The sequence below is a fragment of the Stegostoma tigrinum genome, chromosome 32 (assembly GCF_030684315.1).
Source record: "Stegostoma tigrinum isolate sSteTig4 chromosome 32, sSteTig4.hap1, whole genome shotgun sequence".
In the NCBI taxonomy this organism is placed as follows: Eukaryota; Metazoa; Chordata; class Chondrichthyes; order Orectolobiformes; family Stegostomatidae; genus Stegostoma; species Stegostoma tigrinum.
The window spans coordinates 11,225,453-11,248,837 of NC_081385.1; the positions used below are offsets into that span (position 1 = coordinate 11,225,453).

A 23,385-nucleotide genomic window follows, 5' to 3' on the forward strand; every position below is an offset into this window, starting at 1 on the left:
AGGAAAGGCTGGATAGGCTGACTCTGTATATAAAGAAAGAGCTGCAGACTTCCTAGAGGCTCCCTGTGATTTTGGTGAACATTAGGGCTCAGGCAGACCTCTAGTCTAACCAATGCTCTTTAAAGCTACAGGCTGTCAGCAAAACAGTAATCTTTTGAATTGTACCTTTAGCAGAATGCTGAGCAGGAAAGAGCAGGATTCAACAGGCCTGAGGAAAGACTGCCTGAAACTATCAAAATTATCCCAAAGTAAAGCTAATATCTCTGAAACAAAAACAGGAAGTGCTGGAGGAACACAGCAGTTCTGGTAGCATCTGTAGAGAAGAAATTGAGTTAACATCTTGAGTCCCGCGTTAACTCTGTTTCTCTCTCCATAGATGTTGCTAGACCTGCTGCGTTTCTCCAGCATAGTTGTGCATCTCACCTCCCCATACTATCCGTGTCTATCACAGTTGGTAAAGGATATAAAGCACATAGAAGATAGACAGTGGGCAGGAATGTGGGGTGAAGGCCACAGTCTGAAGAGCTATGATTTTGTTGAAGGGTGGAACAGACTCAAAGCATTGAATAGCCGCCTTCTAATCTGCCTATTTGTATTTAAGTTCCCAGAAAATAATAACCTCCCTCTTTGGGCAGTTGGGTGCAATTCTGCTGGATATCATTGTCCTGCCAATGGACGTCGCTGTCTCAAATCCCTCCCAAAACTTTTTGCTTCATTGCTCCCCCACTTCAAAAGCCTCCTCAAAAACGACATGTTCAGCCTTACTGTCTTTCATCTGATCTACCCCTTCCTTGAATTGTTACATAAGAACATAACAAATAGCAGGAGTAGGCATTCTGGACCCCCAAGGAAGTACATCGAAAAGTGTAGGTTAGATGGGCTTCAGATTGGTATGACGGGTCGGCACAACATCGAGGGCTGAAGGGCCTGTACTGTGCTGTAATGTTCTATGTTCTAACTTGTATTTCTTTCAGATCTACAGCACCCGCAATCCTTTGTTTTATTCTAAGACCCCTAACTGTGGAGCTGGAAGGAAGTTAGAGGATTGCACCCTGCTCCGGGGGCCACTGCTGTGTCACAACCAATTGGAACCCTACTCTTACCCCACCACAAACCACCTTTTTCTCTCAAATTGTTTTCCTCTTCCTGCTGTCTGATAGAATGGAAACCTTTTCATTGGTGAATACCTGGAGTTCTACGTCCCCGTGTCTTTACAGTTGCACTCCCTGTGTGTGTTCACACGTGATGCCTTTGGAATGGGAAAGAGGAAATATTAGAGGATTCCCAAAAGTCTCAGAAAGGCATTTTAATGTCTGAGTGGACGATACTGTCCTACATTTTTAACAGGATGATTTCCCTTTTCACTAAAGGGTAAAGGTTTGACTTGGGCTGATATCCAGCCAGCAGTTTCAAGGAAGAGAAAATCAGGCTGTGTTTTAATTTGCAAGACAAAATATCTGTCCCTTAGTACCTGAGCAAGGTCTGCCTCAGTCGGTTGGTTGCCCCAGTTAGCTGTTGTCACAGTCAGTGTGGTTTACCAGATGACTGTTAGTTTTTATATTTGTAGTGATTAGAACGAGGTTAGCCAGGTGGATATCATTGAGTGGGGGCTTCCCTGATTTGCCGAGATTAACAATCAGGGAGTCCTGGCTGACAAATACAAACAAGAGTCCCAGGCATTCTGGGGACTGCCTCATTGCTGGCTGGTCAGAGTCCATGTTCTGTACCTAGTAAATAAAGAGTGACTTGGTGTTGGATACTGGTCACCCTGGTGTTATTTCAATATTATTAGTGTATTATTGGGTAAAGAGTGACTTGGTGTTGGATACTGGTCACCCTGGTGTTATTTCAATATTATTAGTGTATTATTGGGTAAAGAGTGACTTGGTGTTGGATACTGGTCACCCTGGTGTTATTTCAATATTATTAGTGTATTATTGGGTAAAGAGTGACTTGGTGTTGGATACTGGTCACCCTGGTGTTATTTCAATATTATTAGTGTATTATTGGGTAAAGAGTGCTAGGAGATTGAAGCATCTTCAGCACATTAGTATCTTGTAGCCCAAAGACACTGTAAAGATCCCAGTAAACATTTATTCCTCCTTTAAAATTATGGACTTCTGATGCCTAATGATTGTTTTTCTTCCTGTTCCCTTCAGACAGCAAAAGAAGAGAGAGAAAATCATAGGGAAAAGCATCTCATCTGACCCGTGCGGTAACTAAGAAACTCGTTTTACTCTGTTTTGGAAAGAGAGAGTAGGCACTTACTCCTGTATTTTCTGCACGTTTACATCCAGCAGATATTAATAGATAATTCTTCGGTACTTTTTCACACCTGTTGTCAGGTGACCATTTCCTACTCCAAAATGCCCGGGGACCCCCATGCAGATTTAACGCCCTGTAACTGCTGCATGTGTAGGATGAATTACAGGTGTACAGATACATTGGTAGCCTGGGTGTCAGTGGGTTATGAATGCACATAATGAGACAAGATCAGCCTGATCCAAAAAAAAACCCAAAGAACCGTGGATGCTGGAAATGAGAAACAAAAAACAGAAACCTCAGCAGGTCTAATGGTCTCCATTAGCAGCTATTGATTCTCCCAGGCTGACATTTACACATTCCTTTGCCTGCCCAACTCCTGACCTATCTCTCAGGGTTCCATCTCTGCCTATCATTTACTCCTCTCCCATTCCCCCACCTCAGCTTCAGCATACATACCAACCTTTTCCCAGGTACAGTCCGCACTCAGAAAGGGTCATTGGACCTGAAAAGTTAACTCTGTTTTCTCTCCAAAGATGCTGCCAGACCTGCTGAGTTTTTTCAACAGTTTCACTTTTTAGAACAGTGAATAAAACAGTACGGCATAGGAATGGGCCGTTCGGCCCATAATGTTGTGCCAAACTTGACATCAAATTAAACTAATCCCTTCTTCCTGCCCTTGGTCCATATCCCTCCATTCCTTGCATATTCGTGTGCTTATCTAAAAGTCCCTTCAACACCCCTATCAAATCTGCCTCCACCACCACTCCTGGCAGTGTGTTCCAGGCTCCTATCACTTTCTGTGTAACAAAACTTGACCCTCACATCATCCTTTGAACTTTTGCCCTCTCACCTTAAGTGTATGCCCCCTAGTATTAGACATTCCAACTCTGGGGGAAAAAAGATTCTGATTGTCGATCCTATCCATGCATCTCATAATTTTGTAGACTTCTTTCAAATCTCCCCCGAGTCTCTGCTGCTCCAGAGAAAACAACCCAAGTTTTTCTAGCATCTTGTTACAGCTCATTTTGTTTCTGACCCATCCAGAGGCTGTTTTATTTTGGAGGACGTGAAACCTTTCCACACTGTCTTGGACTTCCACCTTTCCTTGCTGGATTGGGGATTGTAGTGTTCTCCTGATTGACACATTGTCATGAACCTGGGAACAGGGAAGTACACATTGAAGAAGGCCACTGTCCCACCTCTAGCTTGCTGTACCATTTAGTGAAGTTAGGTTGACCTTCGGATCAGGCCTACTTACCTGCCCTGTTCCTGTATCCCAGGATTCACGTTCTGTCAATTTCTTTAGGGGAAAACATTCCAGAAATTCACAGTGTGAAGAAATTCCTTTTGATCTCAGTCTAACCAGCCAACTCCTTTTCCTGAGGGTGTGACCTCAGAGACTTGAATAGTCAAAGGAGATGGTTTTTCAGATCTTTTTCAGAGATCCAATGAGGTCCTCTGAAAGTGTTAATCACAACACCTCACATTCATCTAAGGCGCAGAGAACATGGGACTATTTTGCCCAATCTCTCCTAAAAGGACTATTCAGTAATAAATCTAGTGAAGTTTTGTTGCATCCACTTTAAGGCAAGTGTATGAAAAGAGACCAAAGGGTTTTTTTTTATTGTGGTGCAGTGGTAATGTCCCTACTTCTGGTTCAAAAGGTCAGAGTTCAAATCCCACCTGTCTGGAAATGTTACATAGCATGTCCGAGCAAGTTGATACACAGATACGTGGACAAGCGGAATTTTCACTGATCTTCTGCTGAGATTACAGTGGAAAGTCCTTGAGCAAATTCCATGCATTTGCATCCAGGTTAATGTACAGCTGTCCAACCTGATGTCAAAATTTGGGCAATTCGCACTCACACTGACATCAAGGATACACTAAACAAACAAATTGGTTTGGATAGACCATAATATACATGGTAAAGAATTGGAGACAAAAATAGCCCATTCAATGTAAATTACGGCTTTTTTTGCCTAAAGTCAATGCTTGGAATCTTTGGGAATTTTGAGGGAAATGAAATAATCCCAGAAGCCCCATCCTTCCGCCCAGAGGGGACATCTACTGCAAAAATAATATTTAAAAGACTGAATATTTCCACTTCTGCATGAACTTTGCCACTGGGTGAGTCATGGTTTGTTTGCTTTTCATTTGCTTTCGCTATAGCTGATGATTAATTACTGTTTGGTCTCTTCTCTTGGTCATTCTCAACAATAATTATATTCTTCTTTCCATTTTATTTTCTGGCTGCCGTTCTCTTTTGGTTGCTATATGTGCAGATCCGTTATTAGGTAAGATTCAATTCACAATGCCATATGATAATGGGTAGTGGACTTTGGTTATCATGTCAGATTCACATCCAATCCAATTCCAAAGCAGTTCCTCCTGCCCATCAAGGATCTTTGTAGCAGCAAGTGAGCCACGTCTGTTTGGAAGTAGTAGGAAGGTGGAGCTCAGTGCCAACCTCTCTCTTTTTATTACAACCAGCCTCACCCCCAGGAAAGATGAACGGAAAGCCAGTGCTGTTTATCCTGCAAACTGCAGGTAAATGGGATGTTAATAAGACACAAATCATGTCCCAAGGAGCGACAAGTGTGATTAGAAAAGCAATGTGGCTGCTAATCAGATCGGTCCGACTGAACTTTACTGATCATTAAGACTGTATGGATCTGAAAGGATATGTTCTGATTACAGCTGGGAAGAAGGAAATGATCATTACAAATGATTGATTGCCATAAGCACTGATTCTTCAAGCTGAATTCCATTGTAGTTATTTGAATAAATGTTACCATTTCTCTTGCTGACACCTGACCTCCACCACGCCCTTTAATTTGCGTATTCAAACAAAACCTGCTTGTAATATGACCACATTATATTGAAACCTCAATGTCTCTTATTATATAATCATTATCAGTCAATAGTACTTCTTAATGTATCTGAATCTGGATTGACTAAATATGTAAGGTTTTTTTAAAAAGTATATTCATCTCTCTTTGCTCCTCCAGCACTCCTCTGGCTTGTTGTGCATTCCTAAATTGTATCATTCTGTTAATGGTGACCGTATCTCTAAGGCTTTAAGGTGAAAAATCCCAGCCCAAACCCCTCTGCCTCTTTTTCCATTTAAGATGCTCCTTAGAGCCTACCTGTATTTTAAACCTTCAGGTCACCTTTCCTCATGTCTCATTGTGTAGCTTGGTGTCAAACTTTGTTTGGTATTTGACCCAGTGAAGTGCTTTGGAACATTGCATTGTGTTCAAGGCCGTTCACAACTTCTTGTTGTGAACACCAAACTCCAATATTAAGTGAAATAAAAGGCTAGATAGACCCTACTACCTGTGTTAGCGGACAAACATGTAAATTGTTCAAATGGCTTCCTTCTGTCTTTTATTTTAATGTGCCCAGTTAATTTTACCCCTCAACAAAATAATGGAGAAATGAAAGTCACGGGACTATGTTAAGTGCATGTTTGCCAGTACTGGAGACAGTCATCATGAGACTAGAAATTACTCAAGTAGTCCAAAGCTTTGGCCACATGCTGTTATTTCATTTTCAACAGTCTATTTCAGGAAGTTTCTCTACATTCCTTCTTCATCTGTCCAATGGAAACAAACAGATAAATGAAATAAATTCTAATCATGTTAGAACAGCTCAGAGTGGTTTCCGCTTCTGATTTTCTGTTGACTGTTAGTGGTTTAAGTAAAATAATGGAGACCATTCTCAGACCAGATCAGTAGAATTGCCCATAATTCTTCACTAATTGACACAAAATTAACCAGTGTTGTCAAACAGGAATCCCAGCGTGAACAGTTCAGGAAGTAGAACGGCTCACACTGATGCATTGTAAATACTCTCTCGAGGCTAGAGTAAAGATGTGCTTTTCAGATAATGCGGAAGGAGCTTGATTTAATGGTTGGGACAATTTTAAGGTCACGTGTAGCAAAAAAGAGATAAACAACAGTTCCACTTTCCATACTGGCTTTGCACAAGGAACAAGAGATCATCCTTGTCCAGTTGAAATACTGAGCTTTTTAAGAGTTAACTTGTGTTTCATTTCATTCCTGCTTCATGTGATTGAAGGTGTATACCTCACTGTAACCCAGTGTTGGTATTGACTCAGTCATGCTCACCCCATTCCTCCCCCTCCTGTTGCAGATCTGCCATGGAAATGGAGCTAATGAGCTCTCTGGTTGTTTTATTTTTCAAAAATGTTATACCAACAAGAAAGGGCATTCTGTGTTCTGATTGCATTTAGTTTTTACAATGCCTTGCTCATGAGTTATGACTAAATGATGCCTTGGAGCCTGTCTGCGAAAATGTCACTAAAGATTGCAGACATTAATAAATCTGTATTTAAATTCCTAGTAAGACACTCATGCAACGCATGGACCAACGCCTTGAATTTTAACAGTTAAAATTCATCAAATTTCATGGAACAAATGGGACTATGGGATCCATCATTTCTGTACTTAGTAACTTAATGAAACACATTTCTTCCTGACGATGCTTACATGTTTATATGATGTACAGTGCTTATATTTAACAGAAATGGATGCCGAAACAGATAGGGAAAGTTGAGAAAGAGTGTCCAAAAATGTGGTCAAAGAGATGGGTTTTAAGGAAATAACAAGGTGGAGAGCTGAACGAACACAGCAGGCCAGGCAGCATCAGAGGAGCAGGAAAGCTAACGTTTCGGGTCTGGACCCTTCTTCAGAAAAATTTTCTGGGAGAATGGAACAGAGTCTTTACAGGAAGCAGGGTATATAAGGATGTGTAGTCGAGATAACTGTGGGATCAAGTGGGTTTGTGGTGGATATTGATGGCCAGCCTACTCCCCAGAAATGGAAACAGAGATGTCGAGGAAGGGAAGAGAGGAGTCAGGGATAGACCAGGTGAAGGTGAGGACAACGTGGAAATTGGAAGTGAAACTGATGAACTTTTCCAATTCCGGATGCAAGAGGGAAGCAGCAGCAATGATATCATTGATATATTGGAGAAAGAGTTGTGGGTGGGGACCAGAGGAAGACTGAAAAAAGGAATGTTCCGCACATCCCACAAAGAGACACTCATAACTGGGGCCCATGTGGGTACCCATGGAACCCCTCTGACCTGAAGAAAATGAGTGGAGTTAAAAGGAAAGTTGTTCAGGGCGAGGATGAGCTCAGCCAGGCAGAGGAAGCTGGTGGTTGAAGGGCATGGTTCAGGCCTTTGTTCCAGGAAGAAGCAGAAAGCCCTGAGACCATCCTGACGGGGGATGGACATGTCCATGGTAAAGAGGAGGCGGCTAGAGGCCACAAATTGGAAATTTTGAAATTGGCATAAAGCGATGGAATATTGTATTGATTTCCCAGCCTTGCAGTCACACGTGGTTGGTAATCTTGTTGCGTCTCTTGTTGCTGAAGCAGTGTTAGGTCTCGCTGTGTCTTTATAATTAATTGATTGGAAGCATTAAATTAGTTGATGGTGCTGATGGGCCTCCTATGGATCTACACATGTTCCTAACTCTGATGTATCCTGGAAGAATCACAATATGCCATTCACTGGCCAATTAAATCACAAGATAAGAAACTCATTGTCTTAATGCACAGCCAAAGAAGATCACATGTTAATAGTTAACCCAGCAGTTGCAATGAGTGGGTGGTGTTAGAACTTTCAGAAGGAAGACTGTATGAGTATGAGAAATAGGAACAGGAGTAGGCTGTTGACCCACTGAGTCTTCTCCGCCGTTTAATAGAATCATGGTGATCCAACGTTCCTCACGTCTACCTTCCAGCGTTTTTCCCATAATCCTTCATTCCTGTACTGATCAAGAATCAATTTGTCTCAACTTTAAGTAGAGAAGGATTCCACGCCACACCCCTACAGCTCTCTGTTGCAAGGAATTCCAAATGCTCAGAACCCTCTGAAAGAAGAAAATCCTCCTCATCTCAACCTTAAATTGGTGGCCCTTTCATCTGAGACTATGCCTTCTGGTCCTAGACTCTCCCGTAAGCGAAAAGTCCTCTCACTGCAAAATACTAGAACCTGAGAGAATTTTGAGAGTATATGGATGTGGACACATGAAGAAGATAGATTGGTCCTTACCTAACCTATCTATTAGTCAGAGGCTGCTATATCAGTGAGAACCATTTATAGGAACGTTTTAGTATTAATGAATTACTTTAATGCCTAAGTCTGATGACAGTTCTTGACTTTGTCTGCTGTTCAGCCAGCCAGGCACAAACTCATAGTGTGGCATCAAGCCACATAATCAAAGAAAATTGGCCTCAGTTGCACCAAACAAGCATGGGTGAACCAGGATCCCGTCTCACACCACCATTAAATGTCTTTTTCCAGAGAACAAACTGGAAAAATGACTTGGCTCAGGTGAAGGGCAAATTGCCGATTCACTGTCACAAGTTCACGCCAAAAGTGAAGACAGTTTCATCATTGACATCTTCTCAACCTTTAGACAGAAGAAACCTTCATGTTGTCAGTTTCATTTGTTCATGGGACATGGGTTTTGCTGCTTAGCCCAACATTTATTGCCCATTCCAGAGGGGAATTGAGAGTCAACCATGTTGCTGTAGGTCTGGAATCACATGTAGTGAGTTATATGTTTTTCTTTAGTGACCCAAGGCAAGTGCAGCTGGCCACAACCACTGTATGATGTGCATTGTTTAAACCTGTACAAAATACTAGTTCAGTGTCAACGAGAATATCATGTCCACTTGCGGGATGGCATTTTAGGAAGGCTGTGAAGGCATCAGAGAGGGTGCAGAACAAATAATCATGAGGATTGTTCAGCCATTTAAAAGGGTTGAAAGAAGTAGGGACTTCTTTGGAAAGAGAAGGTTGCAAAGAGATATGATTGAAGTATTCAAGTTCATGAGGAGCATGGACAGAGTAGATAGAGAGAGATTGTCTCCTTTGGTGGATGTATTGAGAACCAGACGGCACCAATTCAAGCTAATTACCAAAAGAAATAAAGGTGATGTGAAAGGAAACTTTTCACACAGTGGATAGTTAGGATCTGAAATGCACTGTGTGAGAATTTAGTGGAGGCAAGTTTAGTTGAGGCTTTCACAAAAAGTTGCATCATAATCTGAAAAGGAAACATTTGTAAAATTACAGACAAAAAAAGGCAGGAAAGTGATACTAGGAGATTTCTTCCTACAGAGGATCAGCAGAGAATGACCTCCTCTTTGCTATAACCATTCTATGGATTCATTGTTTAAAGTTGAATGTCTGTTCATTTTCAGCTGGTAGTTACACCCCCCAGAGCCCTGACCTCTACACTGGAAGCTCAGCGTGTCAAAGCTATGGCTCTTTTGGTAAGACCCACTATTAATAATGTATTAGAGCTAATGTGAAACATATTAGAAATGACTTGGAGGGGCATTCTGCTCCCACAGCAATATCTCACTTAATGTCACTGTGCGAGACATGGAGGTTAGAACGCCTGATTTTGAATGTGTTCAGTTTTCCAATCACCAAAATGGCTGACTTTCCAATCCTTGCACCCTTCATTCTGTGCCCATTGGAGAAGAGTCTTCAAGAAATAATGTTTTTTAAAAAATAAAAAGCCATCTTTGGGATTTGAGCTTCATTGTCAAAGCCACCATTTCTTGCCCTTCCCAAATTCCCTTTGGATACGGTAGTTAACCTTTCTCTTTAAGGGTATTCTTAGTCGTAAATTGCTACAACTGAGCACCTTGTTAGGCCTCCAACTTCAGACAGCAGTCAAGAGTCAGCCATGTTTGTATGTGGAACCAGAATAATTTGAAGGTTAGATTGGGTAAGGACAGAAGATTCCTTTTGCTAAAGTGAATCAATTTGTTTCATTTTCATTTATTTTTGATACCGTCTCTTTGCTTCCATTTGGAATTAAATCAGACATGAGATGATTTAAATCATGTCTGCAGGGTGATTACCCTGGGCCTCTGGATTAAGAGCCCAGTAACTAACCTAATCCTACCATATTTATAATATCCAAACCTTATCGTAAAAGCTACCAGTTTCTACTGAGTAACTTCAAATATCAAACCAGGTTGTACAACAGATGATTATCTCTTTGACAACTTCACTGACATTTTCCTCAGGACCCAGAAATACTGGACTCTCCCACTGAGGGATAGTAAAACCTCAATGCTGGTACTCCCTATTCACCAGATCAGGAGGAAAGGGGTTAGTTACTAAGGTTAGTTACATGAGTATCATATAGATAGCGTACTGTTTTGATGGGATTAGGTGAAGAGGTTGGGAGAAGGGTTTGTGGAAATCAGCATGGACCTGTTGGGCAAATGGCCTATATGGTAAATATGTGTGATACTTTATAATTCTAAGAGGCTTGCCTTCATTTGTTTTTGCAGAGAATGGTTCCATTCTTGGATCTGAAGCAATCACAGATAGCATGGAGTCAGATTCCACCTATGGTTACATGGGTAAGGCATTATCTCAAATTGCCATTCATCATTGCATCTCAGTACACAATCCACCTCTTAGAGTTTGAGCCAGGATATTTCATTGAGCATTCTTGAAGGGCTGAATGGCCCACTGCTGCTCTTATCATGTTACTCAATTTCTTGGACACTGATGTTAGCAAAAACTGATGGGAAATAATGGGCCCTTAAAAATGATGTGCTTTCCCATTGTTTGGATTAATATTTACAGAAATATTGGAAATTTCGGATCAAGGCAGTTTGACTTGGCATGAGGTCATGTGATTGCCATGCTCCAGGAGAATATCCAGCCAGAACTAGCAAGTCAGGATGACACACACATGTTGACAGTTTAAGCTGCTGTAGCGAATGTTGGTCAATGAAAAATTCCACCACATCAACTCTAGAGACCAGGCCACTGTAATATTTTGTTTATTATTTTAAATGATCTATTTCTATTACCAGTTTATTTGCAGCTGAATAGGAACCACCATGGAGTATGCAAACTGTGTCCTCTGTGTATCTGTGACTGTTTGCACCACTCCTGGGATAAGTGCATTAGCCCCCGGGGTAGCAGAAATGAGATCATTCATTCCCCCGTTAGTTTTTGATGGAGAAGCTAAATTGACTGACAGGTTGGTTTCGATGAGGAAGAAGTGATTAGGGCAGGAGCAAGGGATAGATCTGGCAGCATCTGTGGAGAGAGAAAGAGTTTACAGTCCAGTAAGATACTTCTTCAGAGGGGTTGTACCTTATGGGTTTCAGAAGACGGGTTCAGCAATGAGTGCACTAACCCCACAGACCAAGGCTGGCACTTGTTCACATCAGGGACCTGAGGGTGGAATTTCTTTCATTGGGAGGCATAGGGTGGCACGGTGACTCAGGGGTTAGATCTGCTGCTTCACAGCACCAGGGACCCAAATTCAATTCCACCCTTGGGCCACTCTCTTGTGTGGAGCTTACATATTCTCCCTGTGTCTGCGTGGCTTTCCTCCCACAGTCCAAAGATGTGCAGATTAGGGTGGATTGGCCAGGCTAAATTGCCCCATAGTCCAGGAATGTGCAGGTTAGATGGATTTGCCATGGGGAACGCAGGGTTGCAGGCATAGAGTAGAGGTTGATCTAGGTGAGGCCCTCTTTTGGAGGGTCAGTGTGGAATTGATGGCCCAAATGGCATGCTTCCACACTGTAGGGTTTCTATCATTCCTGTTGCACTGTAGCTACCACACGATCTATCTGACCAGGAAATGTTCAGTTACCGCATACTCAGAAGGATTTACAAATTGATAACCAACCTGTTTGATCATATTATGATGTGCTTTCAGTAGTCATCAAGTCCTACAATGCCATATACTGGCCACAAGATCTCCTATTAGTACTGAGGTAGAGAGGGACTCATAGTAAGAATTGGGCCTGGAAAGCACATTCAGGCCACTGGGGTGTGGTTGTCAGAGTTAGTAGAACATATAGGGGTGACATGGCGCCTCAGTGGTTACCACTGCTGCCTCATAGCACCAGGAACCTGGGTTCGACTCCACCCTCAGTCTATGTGGAGTTTGCACATTTGCCCTGTGGCTGAGTAGGTTTCCTCACAGTCCAAAGATGTGTGGGGTAGGTGGATTGGCCATGCTAAATTGCCCATGATGTTTAGATTAAGTGGGTTAGATAATGGGAAATGCAGGGGTAGTGGACTGGGACTGAGTCTGGGTGGGATGCTCTTCAGAGGGGTGATATATGGATTTGTTGGGCCAAATGGCCTGTTTCTACACTGTGTAGGGGTTAGATGAGGAGATTTGACCTAGAATCAAGTTATTAATTTGTTTGAACCCAAGGACATGCCCAGGTGACTCTCATTACAATTGACTGTTTAACTTACCTTAAAACTGCTTTTTACCCAACAGGGCAAGACCAGTTCAAACAGCAGAGCTTCTGTATTCGTCTAAGAGGTTTCGATATTGGTAGTGTTTCTATAAGAGTATAAACAGTTCTTTTCTGTAAAAAGAATCATGAGAGAATCAATGTACAGTGACAATTTGATCAACTTGCCCCTGATTTTTCAATCCCATTGTCATGTGTTGAGGCACAGACTTAGCAGTTTCATGTGAGGAGTAATTGACAGTTATTTCTTCATTTTACAGTAATATCAGTTTGGGATACACTTTTGCATCCAGCCCTGGTTTGCTGTAGGGTTTGAGGCTGGGTTTAAAATAATGCTGATTGGCTGGACTTTGAAAGGCAGGGCTGAGACAGATTGAAATCAGCCATGGTACCACACTTGATGGTTAGCCCCCTCCCACCAACACCACAACCCTCAACCCCCCACTCCTCTAGACAATGCACAAGGCCAAAGAATGATGCTCCCCAGAGGTGAAGTGCCCACTGTCTGTTTATAGATGCTAGTGAGTTACCTCTGCCTGGAAATGGGATCCAACAAATAAATGTCAGTGACTTCAGGAGGTAAGAGTATTTGAGGGAGGGGAGGGGGTATTGATGGGGAGGGAGTGGAAGAAACTAAGTAAATGCCATATGAACTTTGTCGGTGTGAGTCCGCCTGTGTGGTACTAGCTGATCTGGGGGGGCTACTGATTCATGTAATACTGAACTTGCTAAGTCTGTGTACCCAATACTGACTGTGATTTCAAATCGTTTTATCACAAAAATGCACTAAACCTTGCATATCCTCTGTGTCATGCCCTCATTGGAAACTGACTAAATTGCTTGAGAATGTGTTTGTGGATTATGTAATTAATGGCATCCACGTTTAAGAAGAGAATTCACAAAATTGTTAGCTGCAGAGAAGGAGTCAAATCCCAGGGGAGGAGCTGAACATGATGCTGTTACTGCTACCAACAGTTCGAACCTCTCCCTTAAGGGTAGATGGTTACTGTGAACGCTATAAACTGGTTTCAGTTGATTGTAAGTTTCTGAGAGTGAAGCAGTTGGGGAAGATTGTGAGAAACAAAAGAACTCGAGCTGAGCTTTGAGTTTTCATTTCAGTGATAAAACACTTTTTTGTGAGCCAGGGCAACTAATATCATTTTAAAGACATTTTCCTTCTCTTTCTCTCTCTCTCGCGCTCTCTCTCTCTCTCTCTCTCTCTCTCTCTCTCTCTCTCTCTCTCTCTCTCTCTCTCACTCACTCTGTCTATCTGTATTTCTCTCTCATGTCTCTCTTTCTCTCTGTCTTTCCCTCTTTCTTCCCCCTGACTCTTTCTCTCCACCTATGCTCCCCTTCATGCCCAAGTGAGCCCAACCCCCTTTTAAATGTAACAGCTGATTTGGGTTGATTGATCTGATCCAGCCAAATGGTATGACTCATCTTGTTCTTAAAAACAGTTTCTTTAAAGGATTTTAAAATGATATATTAGAGGTTATAGTCTATCTGACAGTATTATAGTGAGGTACTGCTGCCTTTCCAAAGTTCAGAGAACAACATGATCTTGATCAGATGGGCAAATGAACCAAGGAGTGGCAAATGGTGTTTAATGTGAGATGCTGCACTTTGGAAAGGCAAATCAGAGCAGGACTTATACACTTAATGGGAAGATCCTGGGGACTGTTGCCAAACAAGGAGACCTCGGAGTGCAGGTTCATAGTTCCTTGAAAGTGGAATCGCAAATGGACAGGATAGTGAAAAAGGTGAAAAGGGCATTGAGTACAAGAGTTGGAAGGTCATGTTGCAGCTGCACAGGACATTGGTTAGGCCACCTTTGGAATACTGCATGCAATTCTGGTCTCCCTGCCATAGGAAAGATGTTCTGAAATTTGAAAGGATTCAGAAAAGATTTACAAGGATGTTTCCAGGGTTGGATGGTTTGAGCTGTCGGAAGAGGTTGAATAGACTGAGGCTTTTTTCCATGGAACATAGGAGGCTGAGGGGTGACCTTATAGAAGTTTATAAAATTGTGAGGGGCATGTATAGGGTAAACAGACAGGGTCTCTTCCCCAGGGTGGGGAGTCCAAAACTAGAGGGCAAAGGGTTAAGGTGAGAGCAGAAAGATTTAAAAAGGACCTAAGAGGCAACTTTTTCACGCAGATGGTGGTGCGTGCATTGAATGAGCTGCCACAGGAAGTTGTGGAGGCTGGTACAATTACAGCATGTAAAAGGCATTAGGACGGGTGCATGAACAGGAAGAGTTTAGAGAGAAATGGGCCAAATGCTGGCAAACGGGACTAGATTAATTTAGGGTATCTGGTTGGCATGGATGAATTGGACCAAAGGGTCTGTTTCCATATTGTATATCTCTGTCACTCTATGACATGCTCAGTTAGATTTTAACTTACCTTAAGTGGTGCCACTCCATACGTGTATCTAGCATGATCTAACTTCCACAGACATTGCAGACCAAGTACAAGCTTGAAAGCAAGTTTCTTACAAGGACTATTATGTGATTTTCCAAACACTCTGTTCTAGTTAGTGACTGAATTTAGGCAACCTCAGCTTATTCCATGAAACATGTGTGTTACACAGCTAGCCTGTAGTTCATAGTTAAAGGGAATTCAATCATAAATTTAAACATGGTCTTTCTGTCATTTTTTTGACTAAAGACACATTTTAAACATGTTGATCAATGATAGTTCTAGATGGGTGATTCAGCAATACATCTTTGTAAGAAGCTTAGTGAAGTTTAGAACGTTAGATACCTTCATATTAGTGAAGATCATACTAGATTAAACACAAAAGTTGTTAACTTATAACTAACCAGGTTAACATCTGCATAAAAATAGGGCGTAAAGAAATCACTCTTGACCACTTGAATTAGAGGAAATTAATCCCTGAATAGCTTTGGTTTATAATTGTTAAAATATTCTTAGGTCTACGTGAAAAAGGATTATTCCATGGCACAACAGCGTGGGCTGAAGGGCCTGTACTGTGCTGTACTTTTCTATGTTCTATGTTCTATGTTCTAAAAACAGGGATAATCACATGAATATGAATGTATCAGAAGTGTGCATTTTGAGTTCCTGTTCATTGATTACATCGGCTGCATATACCGCTGAATATTAATATAGGAGTTGTACATTACGTAGTGTTGCCTGTCTGTTTCTGTGCTGTACGACTGTCTGATTTTAAGAAGATCCCACGTGAATCCTCAGATTTACGATAAGTGGGGGTTAAGGAGCTGTAACTGGCCTCAGTTCCCTAGGGTAAGGGGATGGTGATGTGGGGCTAAATTGGCCAGGATTCCAGATCAAATGTTTGAAGACACCACAATGGGTGAGGACAAAATCTGCTTGATGTGATACCTTCCACAGTGCCACATTGCACTGCCAGTATCAAGCATGAAAGAACTGCTGTTAATTTCCGAGACCAGGGCAGTCATCTCTAATGCAGCACAGGCTGAATGATACTGCCTGACCCCAATGCATTCAGGACTCTTTGGCTGTACACTGAGTTCTGTCTTCCCCTGTGAACCGAGTACTTTGAGGCTAACTTTGGTTGCATGCTGACCTTTTGTTGATCCTCCCTGTCCCTTCGCAGAGAGGCCTCTGGATAATGTGACCCGCCCACGTCTCGATTCTCTCAGCTCCATTGAGGAAGATGAGTACGACACCCTGGCAGACATTGATTCCGATAAAAATGTCATCAGAACAAAGGTGTGTGCCTTTAAATTCATCGCACAGTATCTCTTATAAGCAAAGGTTTCCATCACTGAAACAGTTAGTGTATATTTCCCATTCTTTTTGCAACTCTGTGGTTTCGTAAACCACTTCAGAAGGGGGTAGGAATCAACTACATTGATATAAAGTCAGTGACATGTTTCCTTTCCTAACGACATGAGTGAGTGAGTGAGTTTCTACAGCAATCTGATTCTTGCAGGTTTTTTCTACACCGATCAGATCATTTCACATTATCTATCATACAAACCTATGCAAGTCCCTAAGACAGTAACTTTTGGTCTGAAAAAATGTCCAGTTTATGTCCGAGATGGTAAGGCATCTCACTGTTTCACACTGCCAGTGTGTCAAGCCAAAAAGAAGCCCTGCCCATCAGACAATGAAGGATGTGGTCTTTGAATTGCAGTGCTGGTGTGATGCCAGGTATACACAGTATGCATTCCAAAGATACCATAAACAGCACGAGCTTTCAGCTTTTTCTAATAAGAAAGGTACCAACTGTACCCAACCAGCCTGTGCTTGCAAAACCCCCTGTAACACCTTGTCAGACATTAGATTTTGCAACTGGACAACATTTGCTGGATAATCCTGAATGTGTGAGGAATGATGCCAACAGCTACTTTAGCATTCCCAGTTAGGCTCACAAAATGGGGCACGTGTACTGGAAGCTACATATATTAATATACAGAGCCCTGTTCCTTGCAGATAGAAAAAATATGAACATACACTGCAACTGTTTCAACAAAATAGGTGACAACCATTCGCTGTTCCAGTCATCAGGGCAATGAACTGGCCAATCAGAATCAACCTGTCTGGTTCAAAATTTAAACACAGCTTGGCTGTTGACTGTCAGCCAATATCAATAAGTGGCTTGTCTATGGCAGGGCCTCCACCAATTGTCCACTTTTTGGAAGTTTAAATATTTGTTTTTCTCTTGAGTTTGTATTCTTATGAAATGTTTTGAAGAGTAGAAGATATTTTACAAAGAACAGTTTTTTTAATTTTGGAATTCTTTAGTTTCAAATTGCCACTCGGTGAATTTGAAATAACATTTTAAAAATGATTATTAGTTCAGACCTCGGGTTAACGAAACCGGTAACATAACCACTATACTATTGTATCCCTAGTTATTGTGCTCACCTGTAGGCTTAGTTTCTTCGTCTCCCGCTCTTGGCTTTAGACCCAGTTGTAGTCTACAATTAGCAACAGTATGCTAAACATTATTTTTGTTTATTAGGGCTCATACTTACACAATGTGAGACCAGAATAGCAGGCCTTAATGCATTAGCTTTCTGTTTCATTAAAGCTGAGGTGCAAACCCACTTAAAATATGAGCACTTTATATCTTGAGAAAAGAAAGAAACTATATAGTGAGTTTCACGAAATTCATAAATATGTCAATTAAATACTTTTAAGGAAACCACTTTACACACAGTAAGCTCCCACAAATAGAAATGTGATAAAAGATCAGCCAACCTGTTTGTTGGTTGAGGGATTAACGTTGCTGTCGGTACTTGCAAAACTCTCATGCTCAGTTTCAAAAAAAAGGGTGTCTTGGGATCAGCTGCATTCACGTGAAGTAGGCCCTCACTTTTAATGGCATTTCTGAAGGACCCCAATTACAACTGTGCTCTGAATTGTGCCAATCTCCAAATCGAGGCTTGAACCCATGACCGTCTGAAGCAAAAAGTCTTTTGCTCCTATTCGGCCATGGCTGTCGTTATTCAATTAGTTCTGTGAATCGTGAAGTTAGCTTACACCGCTTCCTGGGGGTTCCTGCTGATTTGCACAGAAGTCTTCTCCCCCACCCTCCCACACACGTCCACAGAGGAATTAAACACAAACCAGAAAGGTAAGTGGTGAGAGGTCAGATCTGCTTCTAATTTGCAGAATTGGAAGCTGATTGTACCTCATGGTGCTTGATTTATATTTTACGTATTCTGAGGTGAATACTCATTCCTTGGACAACCCCACAGAAAGGAACAGAGCAGTAACCCTTTCTTAAATAAAAACTCTTCATTTCTTTCTATATTTGCAGAGATTTCTGTACGTCTCTGACCTTGCTCGGAAGGACAAGCGGGTTCTCAGCAAAAAATATAAAATCTATTTCTGGTCAGTCAAGTTTCTAATATCAGAGATTTGCTGCATATCTTATTGTCATTTGTTTTAATTGTTCTCCAGTTTTTACAATCCTCCTCCCCCTGAGGCTCTGGTACTGCATGGGACATCATTTTAAAGCACTATCTGCTCTGTGGCATTAGCTGATGGCACCACTATCTGAGCAGGCTAATTAACCAGGGAAGGCATCATCTTTTCTTCATTCCAAATTCAAAACGTGCAATTTCTAGTTGTGAGAATTAAGAAGTCCAAGCTCCTGAGCTCCACAGTGCTAATTATGCAGCTGCTACTAATATAGTTCAACCAGAGAGCTAGCACTGACTTTCACTGTGCAGTGATGCTGCTAAGTAAATCATTGTTCAAAGAGTCTGTAAAACCAATAACCCATAAAATACATCTGCAGCCTAGCGATAAGGCAGAGCACTGTGAAAGTTGTATTTCTCGTTGACTGCGAATGGGGGACAAGCTTTTAAGAGGTATACAGCTAACAGTACACAGGATAACATCCAGGTTTGTGTTGATAACTGGCAAGTGACATTAATGCCACACATTGCCAGACAATGAACTGCTCCAACAAGAGAATCTACCCATCTCCTCTTGACATTCAATGTCATTACATTTATAGAGTCACAGAGTTGTACAGCAGGAAAATAGACCCTTTGGTGCAATTTGTCCACGCCGACCAGATATCCAAATTAACTTAGTCCCATTTGCTAACATTTGGCCCATGTCCCTCTAAACCTTTCTAATTCATACACCCATCCAGATGTCTTTTAAATGTTGTACCAGTGTGGAGGCAAGCCTCCAGACCATATGTAAGGTATATTATTTTTCGTTGAATTCCAGTGATTGAAGAAGATATTATCTATTCTAGAATTACCTTTGTCATGTTTTCCTCTCTCAGGAATATTGCGACAATAGCAGTTTTCTACGCACTGCCAGTGATTCAGCTGGTCATCACATATCAGACGGTAAGGACTCAAATGATTCAGCACACTTCAACATTTGTGGTACAAGTCATTGTTTGTGAATGGTGACAGTTTCAGGGTAAACGTTCCAGTTGGCAATGTTCACATCAGAGTGCTCTGTAAGTGGTTAACAACTAGCAGAAGGAAAGCACAGAGACAAATCTGGTATGAGTTCTCTCCTGAATGGAAAGTATATTCACTGAGAGAAGAACAGAGCTGAGGAAGAGATATTGAACTCTGTAGTGTTGCAGCTTCAATATTCTTCATTCTTGCGTGGAATGCAAGCATTTCTGGATAAGGCGACGTTTATCACCCTTTCCTAATAGTCCCCGAGATGCTGGCGGTGAGTCGCCTTCTTGAATCGCTGCAGTCCATGTGATGTAAGGACATCCCCTTCCAGTGATGTTAGGGAGGGAATTCCAGGATTTTGACCCAGTGACAGTGGGATGATGACAATATAATTCCAAGTTAGAGTGGACTGTAATGCGGAGGGTAACTTGCAAAAGGTGTTGCTCCCATGTATCTACCTCCTTTGCCGTCCCATGTAGAAGGGGTTGTAGGTTCAGTCGGTACTGCCAAAGGAAGCCATCAAAGTGCCAGGAGAGCATTGATTGAAGTTGGACCCAAATTGGATATGTAGCTAATCACGGTATGAAATATAATAACTGAATCTCATGTTTCTTGCACATATACTAAAAAAAATCTTCATTTAATCCAAAGCAGAGAAGCAAATTCTGAGAGAAGTCTGTTGTGATTCTGATCACTCAGTTGGCTGAGCATAGCCTGGTCGTACCATAAAACGAATGCTTCTGAAAGTGAGCCCTCTGGTGGCATCGTTTGCACTTCACCCTGTAAATTAGTGAAATGTCAAGGCAAGTGCAAAGAAACACGGTTAGGAGACTTGTTTTGTAGATCAGTGTCACCAGTAATGATCTTCCTGAAAATTTTTAAAGCAGTTTTAATAACCAGAATCTTTCAGGATGCGAAGAATTGGCTTTGCTGATTTCCACACCTGATTCTCCAAACTGCGTTTCCAAATTTGGAATTCAACAGCCAGTAACTGAGATCACAACTGGCTGTGAGTCCAGGCTCATGGTAAAAGCAGAAACCAAGAAAATGTGGTTTGAAGTTGGCTTAGTCCTTGTAGGCCACACACAGCGCAGATAATCTTAGACTGTACGTGCCTCATGCTTATGGAAAGTTTATCACATTGCCGATTAGCATCAATATGTTAGGAATGGCTAATTTCTATTTGCCATTTGATACCTAAGATAAGAGGTTCTTCCACACTGACCTGCACCATGAAGTTGCTGCCTATTTACACCACCATATTTATAACATTATATTTTATACCATGCCAATTATTAACCCAGTAAGGTTCTGGAAGACACCTTCAGATTCAACTGCTGCTCTCACCAACCACAGATTGTTCAAAATTCCTTCCACCACCCTCCCTCTGTTACCTCCCATTATACGTCCCGCTTATCCCCTACCTCTATTCCCATACCCTGTAACCTTTTCTTGTAGCTGTCCCCTTACCTTCTCTGGCATCTCCTGTCTTTTTCCGAGGATGATGACTTCAGCTTATACAAGGGGCATAGCTACAAATTGAGGGGTGATAGATTTAAGACAGATGTCAGAGGCAGGTTCTTTACTCAGAGAGTGGTAAGGGTGTGGAACGCCCTGCCTGCCAATATAGTTAACTCAGCCACATTAGGGGCATTTAAACAGTCCTTGGATAAGCTTATGGATAATGATGGGATAGTTTAGGGGGAGGGGCTTAGATTAGTTCACAGGTCGGCGCAACATCGAGGGTCGAAGGGTCTGTTCTGCGCTGTATTGTTCTATGTTCTATCTCTTCCAACTCTTCCTCATTCACTGGTCATGCAGAGTGGTCAACTCTTCAGGTGTCTCATCCCCACCACTTCCACACTGACCTGCACCATGAAGTTGCTGCCTACTTACACCACCATATTTATAACATTATATTTTATACCATGCCAATTATTAACTCAGTAAGGTTCTGGAAGACACCTTCAGATTCAACTGCTGCTCTCACCAACTCTTCAGGTATCTCATCCCCACCCTCTAGGATGTACCCCCTCATTATCTTCATTCTTTTTCTACCTTTCAAAGCCTATTTACCTCACCTTGCTTTTGGCCAGCTCTCCACTTGTCCCTGCTTGGTATTCACACATGAGATGCCTTGTGTCGGATTGCTACGTTAAGACTGCTACAGAAATGGAGAAATTGAGTCAAGCAACATTCCACCAATGTATGCTAGATTGTCACCCGAATAACTTAGAAGCTGCTCAATTGATAAATGACCTTCTCTCCAAGTCCTGTGAAACTCTGTCCAGAAAAGATTGAGAGGCAGAGGAGCTTTCACCAGATGCTGAACATCAAAGAAAGTCTGTTGGCGCAGTGTCATCGCCAGCAGGAAATCGTTGATAAATTTATTTGTCATTCCTTTCCGACAGGTTTTCAATATCACAGGAAATCAGGACATCTGTTACTACAATTTCATGTGTGCACATCCACTTGGGGTCCTCAGGTCAGTGATTATGCCGAAGTACTGTTGATGTTAATGACATGGATTGTGGTGGCAGGAAGAAATCTTCCTGGTTGAGTCTGTTGTCCCTGATCTTTGTTCTGCTCCTATCACGGGAAATACCTTTACAGAGTACACTATGTTATTATCATTCTCCTGTTATAGACGTCACTGGCAAACTCGTCCCTGGCTATCTATAATTGCCCTTCAGAAAGTAATTCTTCTTTATTGAACCACACTCCAGTCAATGTGATGTAGGCACACGCACAATGCTGCTAGAAAGAGAGTTCCAGAGTTTTGATGAGGGAACGGCGATATTTTTCCAAAAGGGAATGCTGTGAAAATTGTCACCATTATTATTCTGGATGGCAGTGGCCGAGGATCTGAGACATCCTCTGGAAGAAATCTGAACGATTATGTATGACACAGTCTAGTACAGGATGGTGTTTGCTAGCTTAGCCAATTCTCTACTTTTTGTCAATCACTTTCTTCTTTTGTTGCTGGTGTGCTCAGAGTTAATTGTGTGTTTTTTGTCCGACAGCGCATTTAACAATATCCTGAGTAACCTTGGATACCTGATGTTGGGTCTTCTTTTCTTATTGATTGTCTTGCAACGTGAGATTCTCCACAAACGGGCCCTCATGCGGAATGACATCTGCGCATTGGTACAAACCTTCCTGTTTTCTTTAGTTATTGAGTTTGAATTCATAAGACCATAGGATGTAGGAACTTAAGTAGGCCATTCGGCCCATTGATTCTGTTCTGCCGTTCACTGAGTTCATGGCTGGTCTGATCATTCTCAAATCTACTTTCCTGCCTTTTCCCCATAACCTTTGTTTCCCTTAATGATTGAAAATCTGACGATCTCATCCTTGCCTGTTCAAAATGACCGCGAGGTTCCTTTTTATATAGGATCCCCACAGAATGGAAACAGGCCATTCGGCTCAACAAGTTCACAGCAACCCTCCAAAGAGCATCCCACCCAGACCCATCTCCCTATCCAGTCCCTGTGATCCTACATTTCCCATGGCTATTGCACCTAATGTATGGGCAATTTAGCACAGCCAATTCACCTAACCTGCACACCTTTGTACTGTGGGAGGAAACCGGAGCACCCGGTGGAGGCCTATGCAGCCACAGGCAGAATGTGCAAAATCCTTAACATGCTCCTCCTCCTGTCAGAGGTAAAGAGTTCCTCAGATGCCCTCCCCTCTGAGAGAAGAAATTCCACCTCCTCTCTGTCCTAAATGGACAACACCTTACTCTGAGATGATGCCCTCTGGCCCTAGACAAAGAGAAACAACCCCCTTCATCTACCCTCTCATTCTCTCTGAGTCTTATATATTTCAATAAAGTCATCTTTTATTCTCCAATGCACACAGTCCCAACGTACTCAGCTCTCCTCACAAGACAGTCTCTCTATACCCGGGATCAACTTAGTG

The 23,385-nt window shown here is 42.0% G+C and overlaps 1 protein-coding gene across 3 annotated transcripts in view; it reads left to right on the forward strand.

The window, feature by feature from the left end:
* Nucleotides 1–23,385, forward strand: part of sidt2 (SID1 transmembrane family, member 2) — an 83,748-nt gene that overhangs the window by 36,789 nt on the left and 23,574 nt on the right. Inside the window, exons 10-18 of one of the 3 annotated variants that reach the window (XM_048562052.2) lie at nt 2,160–2,215; nt 4,551–4,562; nt 9,510–9,581; nt 10,620–10,691; nt 16,170–16,285; nt 18,345–18,418; nt 19,329–19,395; nt 21,873–21,946; nt 22,485–22,608. In XM_048562052.2, coding sequence (XP_048418009.2) covers nt 2,160–2,215; nt 4,551–4,562; nt 9,510–9,581; nt 10,620–10,691; nt 16,170–16,285; nt 18,345–18,418; nt 19,329–19,395; nt 21,873–21,946; nt 22,485–22,608 — 667 coding nt within the window. Of the gene's footprint in view, nt 1–2,159; nt 2,216–4,550; nt 4,563–4,758; nt 4,816–9,509; nt 9,582–10,619; nt 10,692–16,169; nt 16,286–18,344; nt 18,419–19,328; nt 19,396–21,872; nt 21,947–22,484; nt 22,609–23,385 lie in introns of all 3 variants that reach the window. The other 2 variants (XM_059639120.1, XM_048562053.2) reach the window with 2 other exon arrangements.